Raw genomic sequence first — 21,037 nt, 5'->3', positions numbered from 1 at the left:
TCAGCAGGATAAAGGACCTGAGAGATACCCTACTGAGCATTCAGTGTCTTTCCCGACGAGGCATTTATTAGATGCAGAAGGGATCAAGACTTGTGTATTATTTTTGGTATTAAAATACTCAATATCATTAAATAACATTTTGCTTTTATAACTTTTAGAACTATTGTTCTAGTCATTAGGCAATATTGCAACATCACAGCCACTGCTTTCTGCAGTCTACTATGTAATGCAAGATCTTAACTTGTCTAAATTTGTAAAAATTTTTTTTATGTTTTGTGCATTGGCTGATGGAAATTTGCAGTTTGAGATTCTGGCTTCCTTGTGGAGAGTGGGACCTCCCCGGACTCGGGGGTTTCCATGGTGTTTCGTGCCTGTTTCCTACAGCCCTTCATTTCTGCAGGCTGTTGCTACTCCCAAGTCCTGGCCTGCCTGTAAATGCTGTCTCGACCCAAGGGAATTTTGAACTTGTGTCCCTTTCAGAGGGTAGTGCTGTCTCTTCCTCGGATATACATGGAAACACAGATAAGTACTATCCGTGTGAGCTGTAATGATTTTGGGCTTGTCAGGAAGTGGCTGTCAGTATTCTTTCAGCAGTTGTGAGCGGTCCTGAGAGAACCCTACGGATGCTATCACAGAGGTATTGTAGAGGTTTCTGTCCAAACTGTAACACATAGGGAGAGAACTGCTGTTTCCAAACTAATATTGCTAATTAGAAGGTACTTGTAAGAAACTAGACAAAAGGAAACCTCAAACCCAAATAAAACCGAAACAGGCCAGGAGTACTGGCATGTAAACCTTTTATTCAACCTCTAATTCTCCAATGCTTACTCATAGTGAGTAGTGTTTAGTTACCCACACATGCTGGTAAATACTTGTTGGATAAATACTAATCAGAGATATCAGAAAGGGTTGCTACATTAAGTCTGCCTTTAACCTATTTTTCATTTAAAGGTTATTGACATATCTGTTCAACGTTTGGAATGCTCAGTTATAACCTTAGGAACTTACTCCAGGCTCTTTGCACTAGAAAAATCCTTCCCTGGTTCAGTGCATTTGCATATGCTAATCTCTGCCAAGTTCTCTCCAAAATGAAAGGCTTTACATGGACATTAAAAAAAAAAAAAAAAAAGGCAAACAGACCCCAAACCTCAAGTCAGATCTCTGTATATATCTCACAGTTTAGAACCGGGCAGTGGAGCTGCTAAATAGCCTGTATCCTGTTTCTCTTCAGTAGCAGCCCATTCATCTTCAGGTACAGAGCAGCCAGTTTACATGCTTCTGCCTCTTTTCTGCTTTACTTTTTCTACATGGTGTACCATGGCAAACCTATGTAAGCTAAATACGCACTTGAGCCAAGGAAACCTCACAGTTAGCAGACAATTTTCCTTTTGTCAGCCAGGGGAAAGTTCATTTTCACCGAAGAGAAAGTGTTCTTATAGCCTATATATTTTATTTTTGGTGGTTCTTAAGGCAACATAGATTTTTACATTTTTTAAAAATATGCTAATGAAAACAAGGATAGTTCACATTTTTGAAAGAGTGAAAGGGAAGTGTACTGTAAGCGACTAGCTACACGGCCACAGGTGACTTAACTAGTAACTACTGCTCTGAAAATAATGTAAATACTTCTCCTTCAATAGCTCTCATTTTAATATGTCTATAAGTGTGCCCTTATATGGCAAGCCCAAAATGTATTTTTTTTCTTTTAGTGCATTTCTATTTTGTAAGACCACATATACATTATAATAATACACATATGCAGGTTTATATATAAATAAATATATATTTATACACACATACAAACACATACGCATTGTGTATGTAGACAAAATTGCATGGATGTACACATACACATGAGCGTATAAGTATAAATATACATATATATTGTAATAACATACACATTTGATTATTTAAATATGTAAAATTTAGTAATCTAAATACGTGCTTTTTCAGAACTGGCATTGTTCCTTCCTCAGATCCGAGGACTGTTAATATTAAAACGCCATAAAAGAGCAGGGGTTATAGGAGGGAGCATTTAGTGGAGCTGGGTGCAGTCGTAAATGTTTAGCTGGTTATCCAAACCGAATCCCAGCTCTGAGTGGTTTAGGCTTTGTCCACCGTCAGTAAAGCAAAGCACCTATCTCACGAGGCAGGTGGAACTTCTCCAGAAGTGAGGAGTTCTCTCTTCTCACAGAGCACAGCTGCTTCACAGGTCAATGATACATCGCACTCTGTGACAGTGGAAACCATGGATCATTTTCCTTTCCACATCCGTAAAATCTGAAGTATTAATCCCATAAGATGGTCATTAGCCTGTACCATGGCCTGTCAAATCAAACACGTATTCCATTGCAAAAGTCACTCCTAACTCAGGGTCAGAACTGTAGCAGACAGTGGAATTAGCCCTAAATCAGCTGTAAACTCAAATAAACTAAAATCCTCTGTTTACTCCCCCTTAAAATTCTGTGCAATCCTGAATTAAGCAATGGTGAGGTTAACTTCTCCATTTTAAATTGTGGCGGTGCCAGAAGCAGTGGGAGCTGCAACTGCCCACCTACAGCACCTCACGCCAGAGAGGTGCTCCCTTTGCCGCTGGGGTGCCAGAACCACTCAGCCCTGATTCATGGCTCCTTCTTCTGACCATTGGCAAGATGATGCTTATGCCATTAGAGTACAACATGTGCTAATTTATATGATGTAACTGCTTCTTAAATATATAGTTGTCACAGTGCACTTTAGTACCACTTCAGAATTTATTACGTTAAGTGGAAATGAGCAGCATTCCTCTCATCTGCCTGGTTATTAGCAGCAATTAGTGTTTTCCAAAGTCATCTATGGCTCTGACATTACTACTGCTGTGCTTATGATTACACTGAAGTCCTAAATCCTTTCGCAGCTTTTAGTTTGTCCATATTTCTAGTTACTTTACAACATACCCTCTTTCAGCTTTTTTTGATTTTCTTTCCACTCCAGCTTCTGGAATTTGTATGAAAGCCACCAAGTTTTTTTTTCTTTTGAACTGAAGACACTGGGCTGGTGGAATTTCCTTTAACTGGAAGTATGTCTGGGCTTGTGGTTTTATTATTTGCACAGTCTTATATTGTCCTGTTTGTTTACTCCCAAGCACAGGGAACGCTCCATTAATCATGGGAAATGGGCATTTGTTTCACCTCTTTAATTTACATTCAACTCTTTTTCTCACAGTTGAAAGGGACAAGGACTTCTCCCACCAGCGAAGGCACTACAAAGAGTTTCGCTTTGACCTTACTCAAATCCCGCACGGAGAGGCAGTGACAGCAGCCGAATTCCGGATATACAAAGACCGAAGCAACAGCCGCTTTGAGAACGAAACAATTCAGATTAGCATATATCAGATCACCAAGGAGTACCCAAACAGGTACCCTGTTGGCATGAACATATCATATGTTGAATAATGTCTCATGTTTCTGTCTTAAGTAGGGAGACAATAGCTGATCATAAGCCTACCCTCGGCAAGGCATCATTGCTATCACTGTGGCTTGTGCAGTATTAATTCCTAGGCAATGACAACAAATACTGAGCAAGAATAAACCTTATCTTCAATGTAATTTATTCTAGGTTTATGGAGAGTTACATGTCCAATCTCACCAAATAATCTGCCCATGCACAGAGGGGGTGAGGGTTCGTGTTCTCAGTGAGCAAATGAGTCTAAGTGTCTGGATTTGGGAATTGCACCATTTGCTGATGCTGAGGTACTACCAGCCAAGATTCACTTAGCTCCTTAAAGGCAGATAGATTGTTCAACTTTGTTTACATTTGAAGGAGCATGGGGTTTTTGCATGTGTTTTAATATTCTGCCGAATGTAATTAAAAGATAAAGTCATGCACTGACTTTAAGATGACATATGCACACTTAAGACATGCAGCTCACCAAAACTGAAAATTAAAACAAATATGACATTACACATGAGCAAATCTCTGAATCTGAGTTTGCAGAGCTCTGTGTGTGACCTATTCCCAAGACTCTGCAAGACCTGAGTAAATGACCAGATTTCACCAGGCAAAGTAGCTAAATACCTGAAAATCCCCATTAAAAACTAACAATTCCAAGATGCTTCTGAAAAAAGCTACATACACCCAAAATTTGGGTTTTGAAATTAAATCGGTATATGTCTTTTCTCAGGAAGATGGAAAAAAAAAGTTTTGTTTTGAGATAAACAAAAACTCTCCCTCATCTTGGAACAGATAAAATATTTCTATCCTGGGCATGTTTAGCAAAAATAAAGAAAATGCCTAAACTTGCAGAGTATTCTGGCGGAAAAAAATGCCCCATCACCAGTTAGCTCAAAGACTGGGCCAGAGTTGAAATCTCTTTTCTACTCACAGAAGCTTGAGCTTCTACCTTCCAGGTGAGATCTCTGAACATCAAGTTGTAAAATTTTTATGGCTATAAACAGGGAGTCATTTTATATCAATGGAACAGAACCAACAGGCAGGAAAGCACTCATCCTTCCAGAATACCTTCTGCTTTCTTAGTAAATTTGGACAGGAACAAAACAGTGCAGGTTTTTTTTTTACCTCTGTCTTCAGCTTGCAAAATTTCTTTTGACGTAGGTTCTAAAAGAAACTTCTTGGAGGAAGGAATGAAATTAGAAGGAACAAAATATATCTTTTTAAAGAGCACAGGTCAAGGCTAGGGTGATGCAAACTCAACAGATTTTTTTTTAAATGGGAAAAGTTAGTTCTTCTAATCCATTTGATGTTTTCTTTCTTTTTTTTTTTTTTAATGTTTTCCCAGTAAGTGGTCTCTATTCTGTTTTAGAGAAACCAAAACTGCTTACTACTCTAAAGCAAGATCACACTTTAATATTGTCTGACCTGTTAAAATGACAACTGTCTCTGTGAAACCATTAAAGAATGCTCTTGATTTCTTTCAATACATAAACATAAATTTATAAATGTTTTATATTTCCATTTATAAACATAAAAGCCCCATGTCCTCTAATGGAAGCATGATGCTGGAAAGGGGGACATGCAATGATATACCACCCATTTGATTTCACCAGTATAACTACAGAAACTTCAGATGCAGGCTAAGTGTTTCCCTCCTATTGTTGATTTTGCCAGTCTTTACTCATATATGGAGTATATAGAGGCAAATGCCTCTGTGGAACAGGACGGGAGAAGACCACAAGCTCTCCACTGTTCAAATTAGAAACAAGGAACTTTTCCCACTTGCTTCTTGATACCTCCAGACAGAAGAGCTCCCAAGAATATTATATCTTTTTTTTTTTTTTTTTTTCAATAAAGCCACAGCTTTTGCTTTGAGGTCCAGACTTCATTAGTGTTATTCTTGACCTTTTCACCTCAGGTTTGTCCCCCATATGTACATGAGATTTTACGTGCAAAATTTTCAGAAGCTGCAACTGCAGACGGTTGTGAGGGTGAGAGAAGTGTGAGGGTGGTGAGACACTGCAACAGGTTGTCCAGAGAAGTGGTGGATGCCCCCTTCCTGGAAGTGTTAAAGGCCAGGTTGGATGGGGCTTTGAGCAACCTGGTCTAGTGGAAAGTGTCCCTGCCCATGGCAGGGGGGGGGGAGGCCCATGTCAGAGGGGTTGGAACTAGATGATCTTTAAGTCCCTTCCAACCCAAACCATTCTGTGATTCTGTGATTCTATAATGTGCCACACTCCTTACTAGTGCCGTACCACAGCAAAACTGCTGGGTTTGACACTGCTCCTCCACCATTCTTTGCTCTGAACAGGAAATGTGGGTCTGACAGGGCTCTGCAATCCCAAACACAGTCCTGCCATGCTTTCAGGCAAGGAGTGGTCAGGGTTTAGGGTTTCTGAGTTGCAGACTAGGGATTATGTTGTAGTCTCGGACATTTTTCTGTCTCTGTAGCAGCATGGCTGCTGAAGGGTGTGTGTATTGAATTTGCTTGGAGTTTGCTGAAATGACAGTCTTTGGGATTGAAGTTTTCTATTTGTTCTAAGTAAGCGTGTAAAGCACAGCTCATGACAAAGGCAAACTTTCCTACGCAGCCCTGCCAATGTACTCCTACCCGGATCTTTACTCATGACAAAAGTAATGTAGTCCAACAGGCCAAATCCTTGTTCATGATCTGGTGGCAGCTAGCCACTAATTTAACTAAACCCCAAGGATTCTTCCCGCATTAGGGAATCCTCAAGTGGCATTAAGATACCAAAGCAGCTTTCTGGAATGAGGCGAGAGGTGAAGCAGCATTATGGGGATGGCCTATTACACAGTAATTGTGATTTGATCCGGTCAAAAACTTTGCTGGATTTCAAGGAACATACAGATGGTTTATTCCACCTTTACTTCCTTAAGTGACCCAGGAGATCTGGAGCTTCTTAGACGTTCTACCCACAGCCTCTTTGCTGAAATTCTTGACTGTGGTAGCATTTCTGCTGTAGACAACTGGCCGTTTGGGGCCAGGCTGAGATCACTAAACTTAAACAGCCTCCATAAAGGTAAAGCCAATCAGCTGTATTCTGCCTGAATGTGTTCACTGTTGCATTTCAGGCTATTTACGACATAATGCCTTACTTTTTTATTATGTGTTGTGGGCTATTTTTTAAATAGAAATATTTTTTAAAATTAGAGCCAAAATTTGCAGCTGTTTTTCATTTTAAGTGTGATCATTTTTTTCTTTTCACAGAATAAAGGAGAATTTTAAAATTAAAAATGTCACAAAATGCGATGAGAAGTTTGAGTGAATGACACCAGCTAATGGGGGAATCCTGATCCCAGAGCTCTCACTGCCTTCTCAGGGGTCAGGTTTTCAGCCTATATTTATATCAATTGTGAAAAAAGTTGATTTTTTTCCTGACAAAGACTTTGAATTTCTGTAGTAAATCGCTGTTATGTAGGCTAAATCACTAGCATTGGTCAGGAGACATTTTCTCTATTCTACTATGTGTTCTCGAGAATCAGTTCTAGTTCTCTCTAGTTACTCACAACTAATTTTTGGTTCATCTGTTGAGGTAATGGGTAAGAACAATCTGCCTCTTTGAGTCCATTACCTTAGCCAGATCACTATGTTTGTAGGAAGGCAGACAAGAAGATTGACATATCAATGCCAAAGACATTTTGGTGTGAGTTTCTGCTGCAGTACAAAATAATAAAGGCACATTCAGGAGAGATCCATAGGGGAAATTTGTCTTTTATAAGGATTTCTGGACTGTACCATTAGTAGTGCCCTATTCTGACTTGGCATATGAGACATTGTGCATCCTGACTTTTGAGAACATTTTGTATCAGTCCCAGCAAAGTTTGGAGCTGAAAGAATCTATACGGGAAAAACTATGTGGACACAAGACAAATGTGAAATTATAGCACTGTGATAATGTAATATTTTATATTCCAAACAATTTCACAGTTTTCTATTAAATCTACTGAATGATACAAGAAATATTTATACATAAACATCTTAAAGACTGTCACATTCAGAATTAAACCTTTCAGCTTTAAAGTTCCGATAAAGCTGCTTATTAGAGAAAAAAGTTGGCATTTAAGACTCCAGAGAGTACTATTTATGAGCTTGTGGTACGTTGTTAATTTGTTCAGTGCTAGCATAGCAGGTCAGGCTCTTTTGAATTGTAAGACGTTTTCATGTTAGCTCCAGAGGGAGAACGTACGTTTTCTCCTTGTGTGGTCATTAGCACAGTTCTACTGGAATGGAAGTGATAAGAGCCCAGCAAAAGATTATCCTGTAACAGAAGAAAAAAAGGTGACTTGAAAGAAAGCCCTTTCAATTTTCTTTTTTTTTTTTTAAAAAAAGTCCTTTATCATTTCTGAGCTCTTTAGCCTGATTCTGCAGATATTTCTTACATGTAAGTAAACATATGCTTGCCATAGCTCATTTGGTCTTATTTTCCTGAGTGTTGAACAACCACAGTTTCAAGAGCTGCATGAGATGTTTTTTTCAGTATCAGACCTTCTAGGTGTATTTACTGTGTTTAGTCTAGATAAGACAATAACTTCCTACGGTGTCATTGAAATTAAGAATACAGTGACAGGACCATCGTAATTTTAAATCCACTTTTTATACACAAAGCCTCTTTAAGCTGTCTGTAAGGTAACAATATAATTCCAAGGTCTGTGTAAGCCAAGTCTGTCTTTAGTTGAGTTGGACAGTCAAAATTTAGAATAAAATATTTTTTATTGTATATTATTGTTTTGATACTATTTATGGCAGAAAAGAAATAGGTTTCTATAACTATAGATTTAGGTTTAAAAGGCTAAATGGTGAAAACAGTTTTTAATAATGCATGCTGCTTTGTAGAAGCATGTAAAACGAAACTGATGAGAGTTAAATATCTTGGGTTTAGTGTGGTCATTGAAGTAAATTGTTTGTAATACAGATGTGGTTCTGGAACCAATTGTGTCAGGAGATATGTGAAAACAGAACAAATAAACGATCCATGGTAAACATTTAGTAACACAATTATACTAACTCCCCTGAGCAGCCCTTCTGAATTACTGGAAGATTTCATGGGAACAAATTTGAGAATATACCAGGGAACTGAGGGTTAAAATGTAATAATTACATTGTTGGACAGATATGTAATTTCTACTTTGATATAGAGACTTATTTTCTAAACATATGTACTAATATGAAACTGTCTGAACTGTTATCTATTCATGTTTTGTCATATGATATAGCTCCTGTCATATGTTATTAATAACAGATTTTTTTAGCAACGCTATGCCTTTGAATTTTAGTTGAAATTGGAACGTGATTTTGACATTTTTTGTCTTTTACACTGAATGGTTTATAAATGTTAATCTTCCTGAGACATTCTAGTGTTGAAAGCTGAATCCTTTATACACAGCCTCAATTATATATTTTGTGTATTTATATCAGGAAGCTGGATTTTTCAGATTTTCCAGAGCTGTAGTTTTCACATGCTGAGACTCATTTCAGAAAGGCCTCTCAGGGGAAATACCTGTATTATACTTAACAACTACATGTTAGCTACAGCACATGCTGTACTGTGTCGTGATGAGGATATGTCAAAGGATTATTCATTTGGTCTCCAGGAAGTTATTGTCAGCAAGGAAATTAAGGACAAAAAATAATAATATTTGAACGCCTTAACTCTCTATTTTCTTTAACTTAGGGATGCAGACTTGTTCCTGCTAGACACAAGAAAGGCTCAAGCTTCTGATGTGGGCTGGTTTGTGTTTGACATTACTGTGACCAGCAATCACTGGGTGATTAATCCACAGAACAATCTGGGCTTGCAACTCTGCGCTGAAACCGGGGACGGTAAGGTCATAACTGTAGATCATATATGCTCTTGTCATCTCTTGCTAGGAATCTTTTCTGGCCGGGTGTTTTTTAACTTGACTGGGTGACAATTCACTGAGAGTTTATAAGCAAAGAACACGAGTCTTATCCTGCCGTAGCTATAGTCTGCAAGCTTTCTATTATTCTTAATTCTGTAGAATATGGCAATTATAAAGCTGACTGAATCAAGTTAAATTAAATGAAGTTTGGGATAAAAGCTCCTACATAGAAAATTAGGTTCCATTTTATTGTTCTTCCACTGATGATTACATTCAGAAAACTCTAGCACGCTTGTGGAATTTTTGTTTTAGAAAGTTTCTAAAGATCTTTCTGGGCTGAAGCCTGGACAAAGGTATAAAAAAACCTTGGGACATTTCAGGAAGGACCTCAGCCGCTGGTACTGATGTTGGAGAAAGGTTAACAATAGGGTAATTGGTTTTCTATCATTTGAAAAAAAAAACCTTTTTTATCTTGAAATGGGTTAAAAATTTGAAATCTTCAAAATTTTCATTAGCTGAAAATGAGAAAGAACACTATCAAAACTGAAGTCAGAGCTGTGGGTTTTTTTAGTACAAATTTACTAGGCTACTTCATTATACACAGTTATGCTCTTCATTTAAAAGTGAAAATGCATCTCAATGCAAAACAGTATTTTTAGAAGAAATGTTCTTTACTTAGACTTCTTTAGAAACTAATAAAAAGAGACTTATATACTGTTTTTTCTGTGATGGTTCACTTAATCCATACTACTTTACAAGCAAACTTTCAGATTTAGCTTTTTCTTGTCAAAAAGCTTTTTATGTCAGAGGTCAAGGGATCTGTGTTGCCAGTTAATCTAAACCTTAGCTGACATAATGTTAATGAGTAGCAGAAGAAACCCTGGTGTAAGGATTAATATTTTTTTCTTCTTTCTTTGTTCTGGCTACATTTTCTCATTGTTTTTGATCTGAATTCTCCCTCAGGCTCAGCTGGGCTGTGAACAAAGCCTCTCATACTTTTTCAGCAAGTGCTCCGGCTGCTGGAGAGTTATGCAAAAACTGTCCTCCTTTAGGCAGGATGCTTAAAAAGGGAGTTGGCAGGCTTGAACCAGAGCGGACAATCATTTCACCTAATATTGCCTATGCGGTCGGAGTACAGGTGGTGGAAAAGGGAGGCAGCAATGCAAAGCAGACCACGTTGTTGCTGTGTTCAACCAGCCTTCAAAGGCACCGCACCTGAGCCCAGGCTGTACGAGGAGCGGCTCTGTTAGGCAGCTTGGTTTTGTGAGGCCATTCTTAAGCCCTTAAAATTCTGGAGAGGTGACACCTCCGTCAGGCATCCAGATTAGGTGGACTGGCTTCTGGCCAGCTTTCCTGCTCCAGAATAAACTCCATCCTTGACTTTTTTTCCAGGAGATTCAAATACAGAAATTCTTGAAAATTAAATATCCATGAAAGGCATTCATTAAGAAACCCTGGAATCAGCAATTTGTTGGTTCTAGCCTCAAAATTATATCTGTTCAGTAAACAGCAGGAAAGTTTGTATGGGTAAAAGCAAACCTTTAGGTTAATACACTGAAGAAACTGTAAAAGAACAGTTTATGTAAATATTTCCCCTGTCCCACTCCCAAGATCAGAAAGGTGATAGATAATTTTCTATTTTAAATTCCAAAGCCACTGGCAGCTTTACTTTCTGCACCTCAGTTATTTGAATTTCTCAACGCAGTTGCTTGAGTGAGAAGGGAATTCCCCTTTTCCCTCACTTTCTGTTCCCTTTTCAGTTTGTTCCTGCAATAAGAGTGCCCTTCTAGGGACTAAAGTTTTCAAAACTATAGGGAAGACCTGTGCTATACCACTTCAGCTTAGCATAAGGAAAATCATCCTTTCATGCTCTTACAATTTTGCTCTTAAGGCTTTGATTATTTTTATTGGGTTGCTGTTACTTCTGGAAGCTATTAGAAACACCAGCAGTTGAATGACATGTTTGTGTACAGATGGAACATGAATTCTTGTACATGACTCAGTATGTAGTGGACTCTGTAACCCAGAGAACCCCACCCACCTTCCTTCCAACCAGTTTCTATGAAAGCTCAGAGACTGGTTCAAATCAATCAAAAAACCTTTCCTTGGCTCAAGTGAACTTCAGGCCGTGCAGGTCTTGAAGCACGTTTCTTCATGCCTCCAGCTGCCCATTGAGTTTACGGGAGGTAGAGGACTTCTGCCCCCATAACTGGAGAGGCATTTATGATAAGACCTGATCCATTAACCTTTCTATTGCAACAGACTATTAAACTAAATGGAATTCTGTTAAATCAGAGGATCCCTGTTTGAAGTATTCAGGTGCTGCACTGGGGCCCTGGATAATCAAGTCTGTAAATACATACTGATTTTTAGATTTATTCATACAGCACCTTTAAAATGGGGTGCCAATAATTACTGAGACTCCGGGGTGCTACTATATTGTTATCATTACCATTAACAGTAATCTTTCTTACAGTTATCTTTCAGTGAGTTTTTAGGCAATTACTTGTGTACATATATTTCTTTGGTGATCCCTGAAGATGGTGCATAAATAATAATAATGTCTACATGACGAATAAAAAAATTTGTAACTATTTAATATAACAGTGTGATAAAAACAACTTTGGAAGAATGTCTGGTTGTTGTACTCCATATTTTTCCCCTTTGAAAATGCTGAAAAAGTACAAAAAGCCACATGACATTGGAATGTGTTTTCTTTTTTCTTTAAGACAGTATTTGGTATCATACATCTCATTTTAGCATGAAATGTAGACTTTTTCTCTTAGTGGGACATTTTATTTTGAACAGTAAGAATAAAGGTTTGCATGACACATATGGAAGCTGTCAACATATAATGCACTGTTTCCCTGGGGCTGTGGTAAATTAAGGATCAGGGTTTTTTTATTCTCTTTTTTAATGTCTCCTCAACATTCTGCAGCATCCCCTTTTGGCCGATTCCCTCCTTTTGACACCAAAACTCTCCGTGGTGTTTAAAACGAGAGGTGATTGTTTTCACACTGATGGAAGTGCGGGTGTTAGATGAATTGCAGCATAAAATCAATGCAGATGCAGAAACAATTCGAAAAGCTCCATGCGACGCTTTTCCTGTATATATACCATATGTCTCTTAAGACTTAAAACATGTTCCAGTGAATCAGCACCTTTGTATTAATATTTAACATTTTTTATAATTGGAAGGTAGCAACGGTTTGAACATCATTTTTACTGGAGGAGTATAAATAGCTGCAAGGGTATTCCTTTTGCTGTTTATATCATTGCTGAAGAGAACCTAGTGTTGTCTACAGAAAATGGGAAAGGGAGATAATGTGTAACGAATACTATTGACGATCCACAGAATACAACAGTTCCAAATACACAGCTCTCAATACAACATCCTGGGTAACCCCCACAGCCATGTAGTTCTGTGCCTTTTCTTAGATTACTGCGGCTCTCAGTTATTTTCCATCCGCCTGCACATCAGAGGGAAAGAAACTGGTGGTAACTTTGAAAAGCCCAAGCTGATTAAGGTGATTTCTGTTACCACATAGTCCTATGGAAGGTTTCTTTGGCCTTCTTGCTGTTTGAAGTGGGCAGGCGGCAGGAATCCTCAGCTCCCCGACTCTGACTCTTACTTCAGGTATTTTTTTTTCCTCAGAGCAAAGGGAAACTTGAAAAGAAATAGGTTCCTTGATCCAAGTGAAGCCTAGGGAAGGCCAATTCTCTCTCCGGCATGTATTTGGGGACACTCTGACATGTGTCCCCTGGAAGGCGGTTTGGCTCCTAATCCTACATGCTGCAGGAAAGATTAGTGAGGTCCTTCTTCTGCGATGATGGGGCAGACATTAAGAGACATGCTCCCTCTTTTTTAGCCTCTGCTCCTTTCAGCTTGGGCCTTCCAAGGTCCCTTTCTCTTACGAAGCCTTCAGAGAGGCAGCATGGCCACATTCTCTACGTCGCAGAGGGTGGCTGGCTTGCTTTCAACCCATAGCAACCTGTGGCAGCACCCTGGCTTCTTCAGGTAGTTGGCTGTATACTTTACATTGGCCTTGGCCTCACCTTTACAAGACTAAATGTAATCAATCTCATCTCAAGTTGCCCCCCGTCAACCTTGGCACCTAACTTACATGACCACGGTAGCCATCAGGTACTCTGGAGGATGCTGCTGGGTTGTTACATTTAAGTCTCTTGGTGGATCTGGTATTTACAAGGCAAAGTATCAGGAGTGAGTTCACCTTCATTAGTGTCCTTACAGTGGGGGAATTTAGGAAATATATATTTATATTGATATATATATGGACTTTGGCAGGCAATAGCTCTGCCTAAATTCTGAGCCATCTGGAAGCCATATAGCCATGTTAGCACAGCACTGAACCCGAGCTAATATATCCTGCCCCTCAGCAGGTTTTATTAGCTTGGGCTCAAGCACTGCCTAAGTACAGCTACATGAGTTCTGGTTCAGAGCTGACTTTGGCCAAAGGTACACTAGTAAATTAAACATGCTCAGGAATACTGTGGTGTGAAACGAGCTGGAGGGATCACTCTCTCAGTCTCCAAAACAGGGTGACCCCATGGCAGCTGCCCCCTGGGAGAGGCCCCTGCAGCACTGCCTTGGGGTGCCGGGGACTCTGCGGTGGAGCTGACATAGGACGTAAGTGCTCCAGGAGCACCCTCCCACCCTGAGCAGAGCAGATGATCCAGCTCCAGTGCCTGGGAGCGCTTCTGGGCACTCTTTAATTTACTCAGATAGGTGTAACCCCTGTTTCCAGCTGGGTCAGAAATACAGTCAGCGTTTTCTTGCGTCTGCTTGTAGCAAGTGATGAGAACACACCCTTTGTTAGTAAGGGCACACTTACTTTAAGCAGGAGGGTAAGGGGGGTGAGATGGGCTCCTGCCCCTCCTCCTGCCACCACTGCATACTGATGCATACTGGTCCTGGCTGTACAGCTCTGCAATTCCCCCTCCACCCTGCTCCCCAGACAGATGAAGGATACATCTGCTTCTCAGCACCAGTGTTTTCAAGATAATGGCATTCGTGTTTCGTTTCATTCAGAAGGCTTTTATCCATTTTATTCTTTGGTGGATGACCAATTAATCTAATCTCTCCTTGTTTTATTGTCTTCCTGAACACATTTTTAACTGTGCAGAAAAGCCCTAGGACTCCCACAAACCATTCACAATTTAAGTACATTAAATTGAAAGGATAAGTCAAGTACCTAGCAAGTGTATTTGTGTATGATTACATCTGATTTTTTTGTGTAAGCATACATGGTACTGCTATGTTATACAGCATACCATGGTTCCTAACATGTTCCCAAGTGCTTTCTTCAGGAGCTTTATGAATACCAAAATCAACACAAAGAGATACACAAAATTCCTTCAAATGAACTGAATAAAAGCAACAAAATTTACGATTTTAAAAACAAAAGTTGGATCTTTAGTTTTGACTAAAGCTGTGAAGTGTAGGAAATGCAGCGCAGACCATCCAAGACCACCCATTTTTCAGAATTCCTTAAAGCCTCCAGGGAGCAGAAGAGTTAATAAAACACATGAAGCTTGTTTCAAAAGCTGGTATACATAAATGTGTCCACCAAAGGAAAAGTTTACATAGCAGTTTATGTAGATGATACAGTAGAGACAGTATATAATACTTCGGAGTTGGAGTGTTGAGGATGTCTTATATATGGACCATCACATTTGTGCTGTTAGGTTTTCTTTTCTCCTTTTTAAAATAAGCCTTCATTTAAGTTTTGGTAGCCAAACGCTATCTCAATTCTTTTGTTTCTGTGAAGTCCCATTGCTCTCAAGAGCACTGTTCAGGCATGAGAAACCACACAAGTTTCTATCTAATTTTGAAAACTACTTAGCGAGCTTTCAGACTTAGAGCCTCAGGACAGTTTTGCGCAAATATTAGATGTTAGTGGACATTGTATACTCAGGGTCTTTCTCCAAAAGGCCTTTCCCAATCCTCATTCAGATATCACTCTCCCCACGAGGAGGAAACCATAGGTGTGGCATTGGAAATTTTTTTTTTCAGCAAACCAGAAATTAATTCTCAGCATCACGAAAGTTTTCATTTCTATCTACAAATATATAAAATTATTACCAAAATAACTACTGTGACCTAGCAGTAGTGGTTAATCTGTAAAATGTGTTTTGTGGCTTGTTGAACACTTTTGAAAGTAAATAAGTGCTTGTTTTTCATAACAAAATGAGTGGTTTGCTGCAGTTCGATGACTCAGGACAAAATAATGGATCTTGGAATCACTCATTGTCCTGTGTTGCCAGTGTAAATCTGGCCAAGATGCATAATGGCTGAAAGCTCTTGCAAAATTAGTGTCTGCTCAATGCCTTACATAAAATATATACTGCCTGAGGAGAGACAGCCAAGTCACAAATCTTACCACTGTCATTGGCATCCACACTGGCGATCTCAGAAGAAGTCAGCTTTCTGAATGTCATGAAAAACGAGGCGATGTCTCCAGGTCAGGACTGTGAGACAGATTGTTATTGAAAGTTTGAAGGGCTCTTGCATTTCCATTTGGAGCAGCTGGGGTGGAAAATGAACTTTTAAGATGGAACTTGATCAGTTCGTGAAAAGAATTGTATGATATGACTGCATGTCACAGCAGAAAAATGGACATAGTGACACAGCAAATAACTCCACAGTTATGATCCTGACTGCTAGTCTTATTCTGTGGGCAAAAAAAAAAAGAACAAAATCATCAGGATTGTCGAGGTAGCACCTTTTTATAAGCTAAACTTCACAGTTATTTTTGCAGCAGCGATTCCTTTGTTATAAGGGGACAGAACATGAAAAGGCAAATGTATTCATTCTGTTCAGTCAGTCAAACCAGCACTTCCATAAAACCTTTTATGCAAACTGCTAAGGGCACTTTACTATCAAATAGAATAAAAGCCAAAAATAAGTTTAAATGCCAACTCAAACAAATACGTCGTGCCAAAGACTCAAAATCATATGAATAAGGACTAAGGAGTTCAGCAGATTTGGAACATAATGCTTTAAATAAGTCTTAGTCTCCAAATATACCTGTCAATATGCAGAAGAGATAATAAATTATCATAGCAGGATTGAGAAGCGCATACCAGAATGTGAGGAATACAAAGGCTCTGGACTGTCCCTGCATGGAGTAAGTCCATCTGTTATGCCTATTTGTTTTTTCTAGGTGTAGGGGCAATTGCACTGGTTAGATTCAGAGGAGCAGGCGCTAGCTGACTGCTGGTTTCTTGCAGTTTCTTGTTTTCTTCTAAAGTCTGAAGAAAAGTCTTTGAAATCCTCAGAATTAAGGATACGATGGAAGTATAAAACCAAACCCATTTTTCAGAATGCTTGACCACCTTCAATTCTTGTTCAGAGGTACTCAAGAGAAGCAGAGGGACACACCTTGCTGTTTTGGTTTTACCAGTTTCATGTGGGTGAAGCTCTGAGGGAAGGTGTAGTTAAGCAGGTCAGCCTGAGTCATTCAGCTGATTTTAGAAAATATTGCTCTAATACCACAATATGGAACAACCGCGTGCTGGAGAGACCCTGATTTTCAGTTGTCATCGAAGCTGAAAGTTTTCTAAATGCTTGCAAGAAATGGTAGACTAAAACCGCTTAATAAAAATGAAGCCCATGAATGCTTCTTGCTACAAAACCCAGTTCAGAGTAGCGTAAGATTTCTCTTACTGTATTCTGAAATCCGCACTACGGACAAAGGTGAGGACTACCTAACAAGACCATAGCACACAGAGGGAGCTACTGCTGTGGCAGAAAGCTTGATGCATTTCAGAGGCAGGGTACTTTAAAATACCTCCTGTTCAGGAAGAGGCAAAGCTTTGTGGTCTTAGACTGAAGGACATCTCCCGCACACACACATTTTTTTTTTTTTAATGAAGGATAATAGAAGTTCTGCAAATGCAAACTTTCTTTTGCACAGACATGTTGTCTTAAAATGAAGACAACATATGTGGTTTGAATTTCTAAACCAAACAGTTCAGAGATCCTCCTCGGAAGAAATATAGCGTCTCAAGGGCAGTGTATATTTTGATTGCTTCGTCTTCTGAAAGTTGCAGTTAAGCTAAGGTGTATGACAAACGGAGAGAGAAAAGTTTAATGATGAATGCACAGAAGTCAATAAAAGTTTTCCTGTTGACTGCACTAGAAGAAGATTCAGTACATATACCATTCATGAATTGAACAAATCGGTCCTAAAAACTCAGGTTGGCTGCTTAAAAGATCAAGCAAATAAAGGAATAAAGGCACATAAGCTGTTTCTGTGTGTAAAAAGGTTGTGGGTTACAGGATTAATTTTTTATAGTATATCTCTATACCCTGAATAACCAAGTAAGCCTTAACTTGTGGAATCTTAATAGCCATCTCATTGCTGAAGTCTAAAGGAAACCCAGAGGAAACTTAATAATATTAAAAGTTATTTTAAAGGGAGTTCACATTGGTTTGAAGGATATTTTGCTTCTCACACAATATCCACCATTGTAAATTCAGAGAACGTAGATTTAAATTCAGAAAACCTCCACACATCTCTACAGCCCTCAGTATATAAATCTAGTAGTATTCTTAAAATGTCCACCAGTAAGGTATTAATCTTTTAAAGATAAAATTAAAATTCTGAAAGTCATTGGAACAAAAAATAAAGAAAAACAGTAAAAATATTCCCTCTAGAAATGAGGGGAAACTTGGAACTTTGTTGTAAGAGGCTAGTTTGTCCATGTTGCAATGAATAGAGAATAGTCTGTACAGTTTTTCATATCTGACTTGCAACAGAAGATTGGAACATATAGAAATTAATGTTACTGAATTATTTAATAGTAACTCAAACACATGAAAAGAAGAATTAAAGAAACACGAGACTAAAAAGCCATTTAAAATGAAATCAGAAGCTTCAACAAATATATTTTTCCCTTGCAGTCAAAAAAGTAATTATCAAAATTGTTCAGAATATGTTGCCAATTACTCTGCTCCATAACTGCTAACTTTCTCAGTTCTTCTCTTGCCTTTGCTGGGCTCTCTGTCACTGGAAACATCTTAAACCAATTTAAAGTGCTACACCTGAATAAACATGTTGTAAAAGTGTTTATGTATTGAAGTGGGTCAGTTCAAGGTATGGTATTTGGCTGGAACTTCTAATTTCTCTTTTTACTGCAAAAGGGCTGCCAGAAGGAGGAAGTCTGAGCTGAATTAATACATTTGTTACAGTGGAAGTAGAATGGAAACTACTTTAACCACAAATCAAACTGCCTCTTTCATTTACGCCAGTGATAGAGTTTTTCTAAGAAATATAGACTCTGGCATACAGCCACTGTAAGTTTGTGTTTGAAAAGGAAACCTATATGCTTATTTCTATAAGGTTTACTCCTATGCTTATTTGCAAGTTCTTTTTCAGGATGATTGAGTTAACAGCATTATATATTTGTAAGGCAGATGCTCCTTCCTTGCCCGCGTAGCAAACTTTTCCAGTCGGTTTAGAAGGATCCCCAGGCGTCCCGATGCCACGCAGCGCACGCGGTGCCTGTGTCCATACCTTCCCGTTTAAAGGACCTCTGTGTCCCCCACCCAGCACAGCTGCACAGCTTCACATGACACTGTCTCATTTTCTGACGGTTGAAGGGCTCTGCATAATACACGTACGCACAAAAGTGTTTATGCTGCCAAAATAAATTCTGTTAAGAGCAAGGGTTTATTTGCTAAAATGTCACTGATGCAGTTTCAGTGACTTGTTTTGCTTTCTCTTCTTTTACTGAGGTTTAGATCCTATAATATAGTGAGGTTACTGCACAGTCCTGACTGAACAAATATTTTAAAGAAATATGCACATCCCCTGGGAACGGAACCAGAGTCAATAATGTACATATTTCAAACTCTGTTCTCTTGAACGACTGAATGCCTTCCTACCTTTACTAGTGAATGAACATCAGTTTAAGTAACACCGCACAATATTTATTTTTAAAGCAGAAGTATATTTATTATCTACACTTCTCTTTGCTACCGATTTGCTTTGGGGATATAAGGTTCCATATCTCACACTCAAGTGATGCAAAAATTAGGTGACTGCATTACATTATCTTTTCGAGAGCCTATAGACTTCAATGGGGCTCATTTATTTTTCATTTCTATACATGCGTACATGAGACTGAATTAAAATATCTGAGTAATGAATAAGATATACAGCGCACAGAGACCACAATTTTATGCAATGACAAACTACCTGTAAAGCTGCTGAAACTTTTGTAAATTGTTGAATTTTTTGTCTTTTAAGTTCCGTTCAACAAAACGTGGTTAGGATTCTTTATCATGTAAATTCAGGATTATGAGCAAAATCCTTGCCATGCTTCAGTCAGCAGTTGAACTCCCACTGTGGCTTCAGGAGGGGCAGAAATTCACCTTTTAACTTACAATTTCCATTACCTTATAGGTCGAAGTATCAATGTTAAATCTGCTGGCCTGATTGGAAGACACGGGCCTCAGTCAAAGCAACCATTCATGGTTGCGTTCTTCAAGGCAAGTGAAGTGCTTTTCCGTTCTGTCCGAGCAGCCAACAATAAAAGGAAAAATCAGAACCGCAACAAATCCAGTAGTCATCAGGAGTCTTCTAGGATGCCAAGTGTTGGGGGTAAGATGAAGCTATGATTTACTAGTCTGTTAGAGGAGTTATGGGCACCTGCTCAAATACAGTGGAGTCACAGCAGCTTAACAAGATTCTGCTCATTGGCTGAACTGTCAGAAACTGTGTTCCTGCTCCATTTCTATCTGCTCCCCTAGCTTTGCTTAAACCTCTTTTGTTATGTTCGCCCTGAGCATGATCTACCTTCTGTGAGTCAGGCCACTTAGATGTTTCATGGGCTCCTGGATGGTGAAATGCCCAAGTAGATTGGGAAAGACTGCACCTGAGCTTGAAACTTGTTTTATGTAGTAGGCAACTGGATGGGATCTTTGCTACGCATGACGAAAAGGTAGAGAGAGCAGAGAGAAGGGTTGCACCTCAACTGCTTGTCAAGGAAGCCTCAGCAAAAGACAGTGTTTGGACTCTTGTTTAACTGTCTCTCATTTGAGGAAGCCAAGATGTAACATAAAAATCTGAATACTGGAAATAAGGAAGCTTAACCAATCTGTGAAACTGTAAACTGTTTATGAGTTCAGACCAGCTGACACATACTGACGTAAATACACAGCGTATCTCTGAAAGGGAGTGAATTCGATCCCTTATTTACCTGAAAGGTACTGACAATAATGCATGTAAAAACATTGTTAGTCCCATTAGAGCCTGGAGTAAGTTTTGCTCCGATTCTTTCCTGAAATGCTCCTTCAGCTGGAGGCACAAAGTCACTTTCTAAATATTCTCATTTCTGAACAAACATTTCTACTTTTCAGGGACAGCATGGCAGATCACAGAATCATAGAATCACAGAATCATAGAATCATAGAATCGCAGAATACCAGGTTGGAAGGGACCTCAAGGACCATCTGGTCGAACCTTTCTTGGCAAAAGCATGGTCTAGACAAGAGGCCCCACCCCCCGGTCCAGCCAAATCTTAAAAGTGTCCAATATGGGGGAATCCACCGCTTCCCTGGGGAGATTATTCCAATGGCTGATTGTTCTCATTGTGAAAAATTTTCCTCTTGTGTCCAATGGGAATCTCCGCAGGAGTAACTTGTACCCATTACCCCTCGTCTTTTCCATGTGACTTCTTGTGAAAGGAGAGTCTCCATCTTCTTTGTAGCCACCCT

At 39.1% G+C, this 21,037-nt stretch overlaps 1 protein-coding gene across 1 annotated transcript in view; it reads left to right on the top strand.

The window, feature by feature from the left end:
• The window catches only part of BMP5 (bone morphogenetic protein 5), a gene marked incomplete at its 3' end in the record, with an annotated part of 39,270 nt that extends 19,348 nt beyond the window's left edge, over positions 1 to 19,922 (top strand). The window contains exons 2-4 of the mRNA XM_009578064.1: positions 3,205 to 3,397; positions 9,126 to 9,274; positions 19,725 to 19,922. Of these exons, the coding sequence (XP_009576359.1) occupies positions 3,205 to 3,397; positions 9,126 to 9,274; positions 19,725 to 19,922 (540 nt within the window). The remainder of the gene's footprint in view (positions 1 to 3,204; positions 3,398 to 9,125; positions 9,275 to 19,724) is intronic.
• Between the last annotated feature and the right edge of the window lie 1,115 nt (positions 19,923 to 21,037).

This window comes from Fulmarus glacialis, unplaced genomic scaffold, assembly GCF_000690835.1.
Source record: "Fulmarus glacialis isolate BGI_N327 unplaced genomic scaffold, ASM69083v1 scaffold37085, whole genome shotgun sequence".
Taxonomy (NCBI): domain Eukaryota; kingdom Metazoa; phylum Chordata; class Aves; order Procellariiformes; family Procellariidae; genus Fulmarus; species Fulmarus glacialis.
This window is presented reverse-complemented; position numbering and strand designations above follow the sequence as displayed.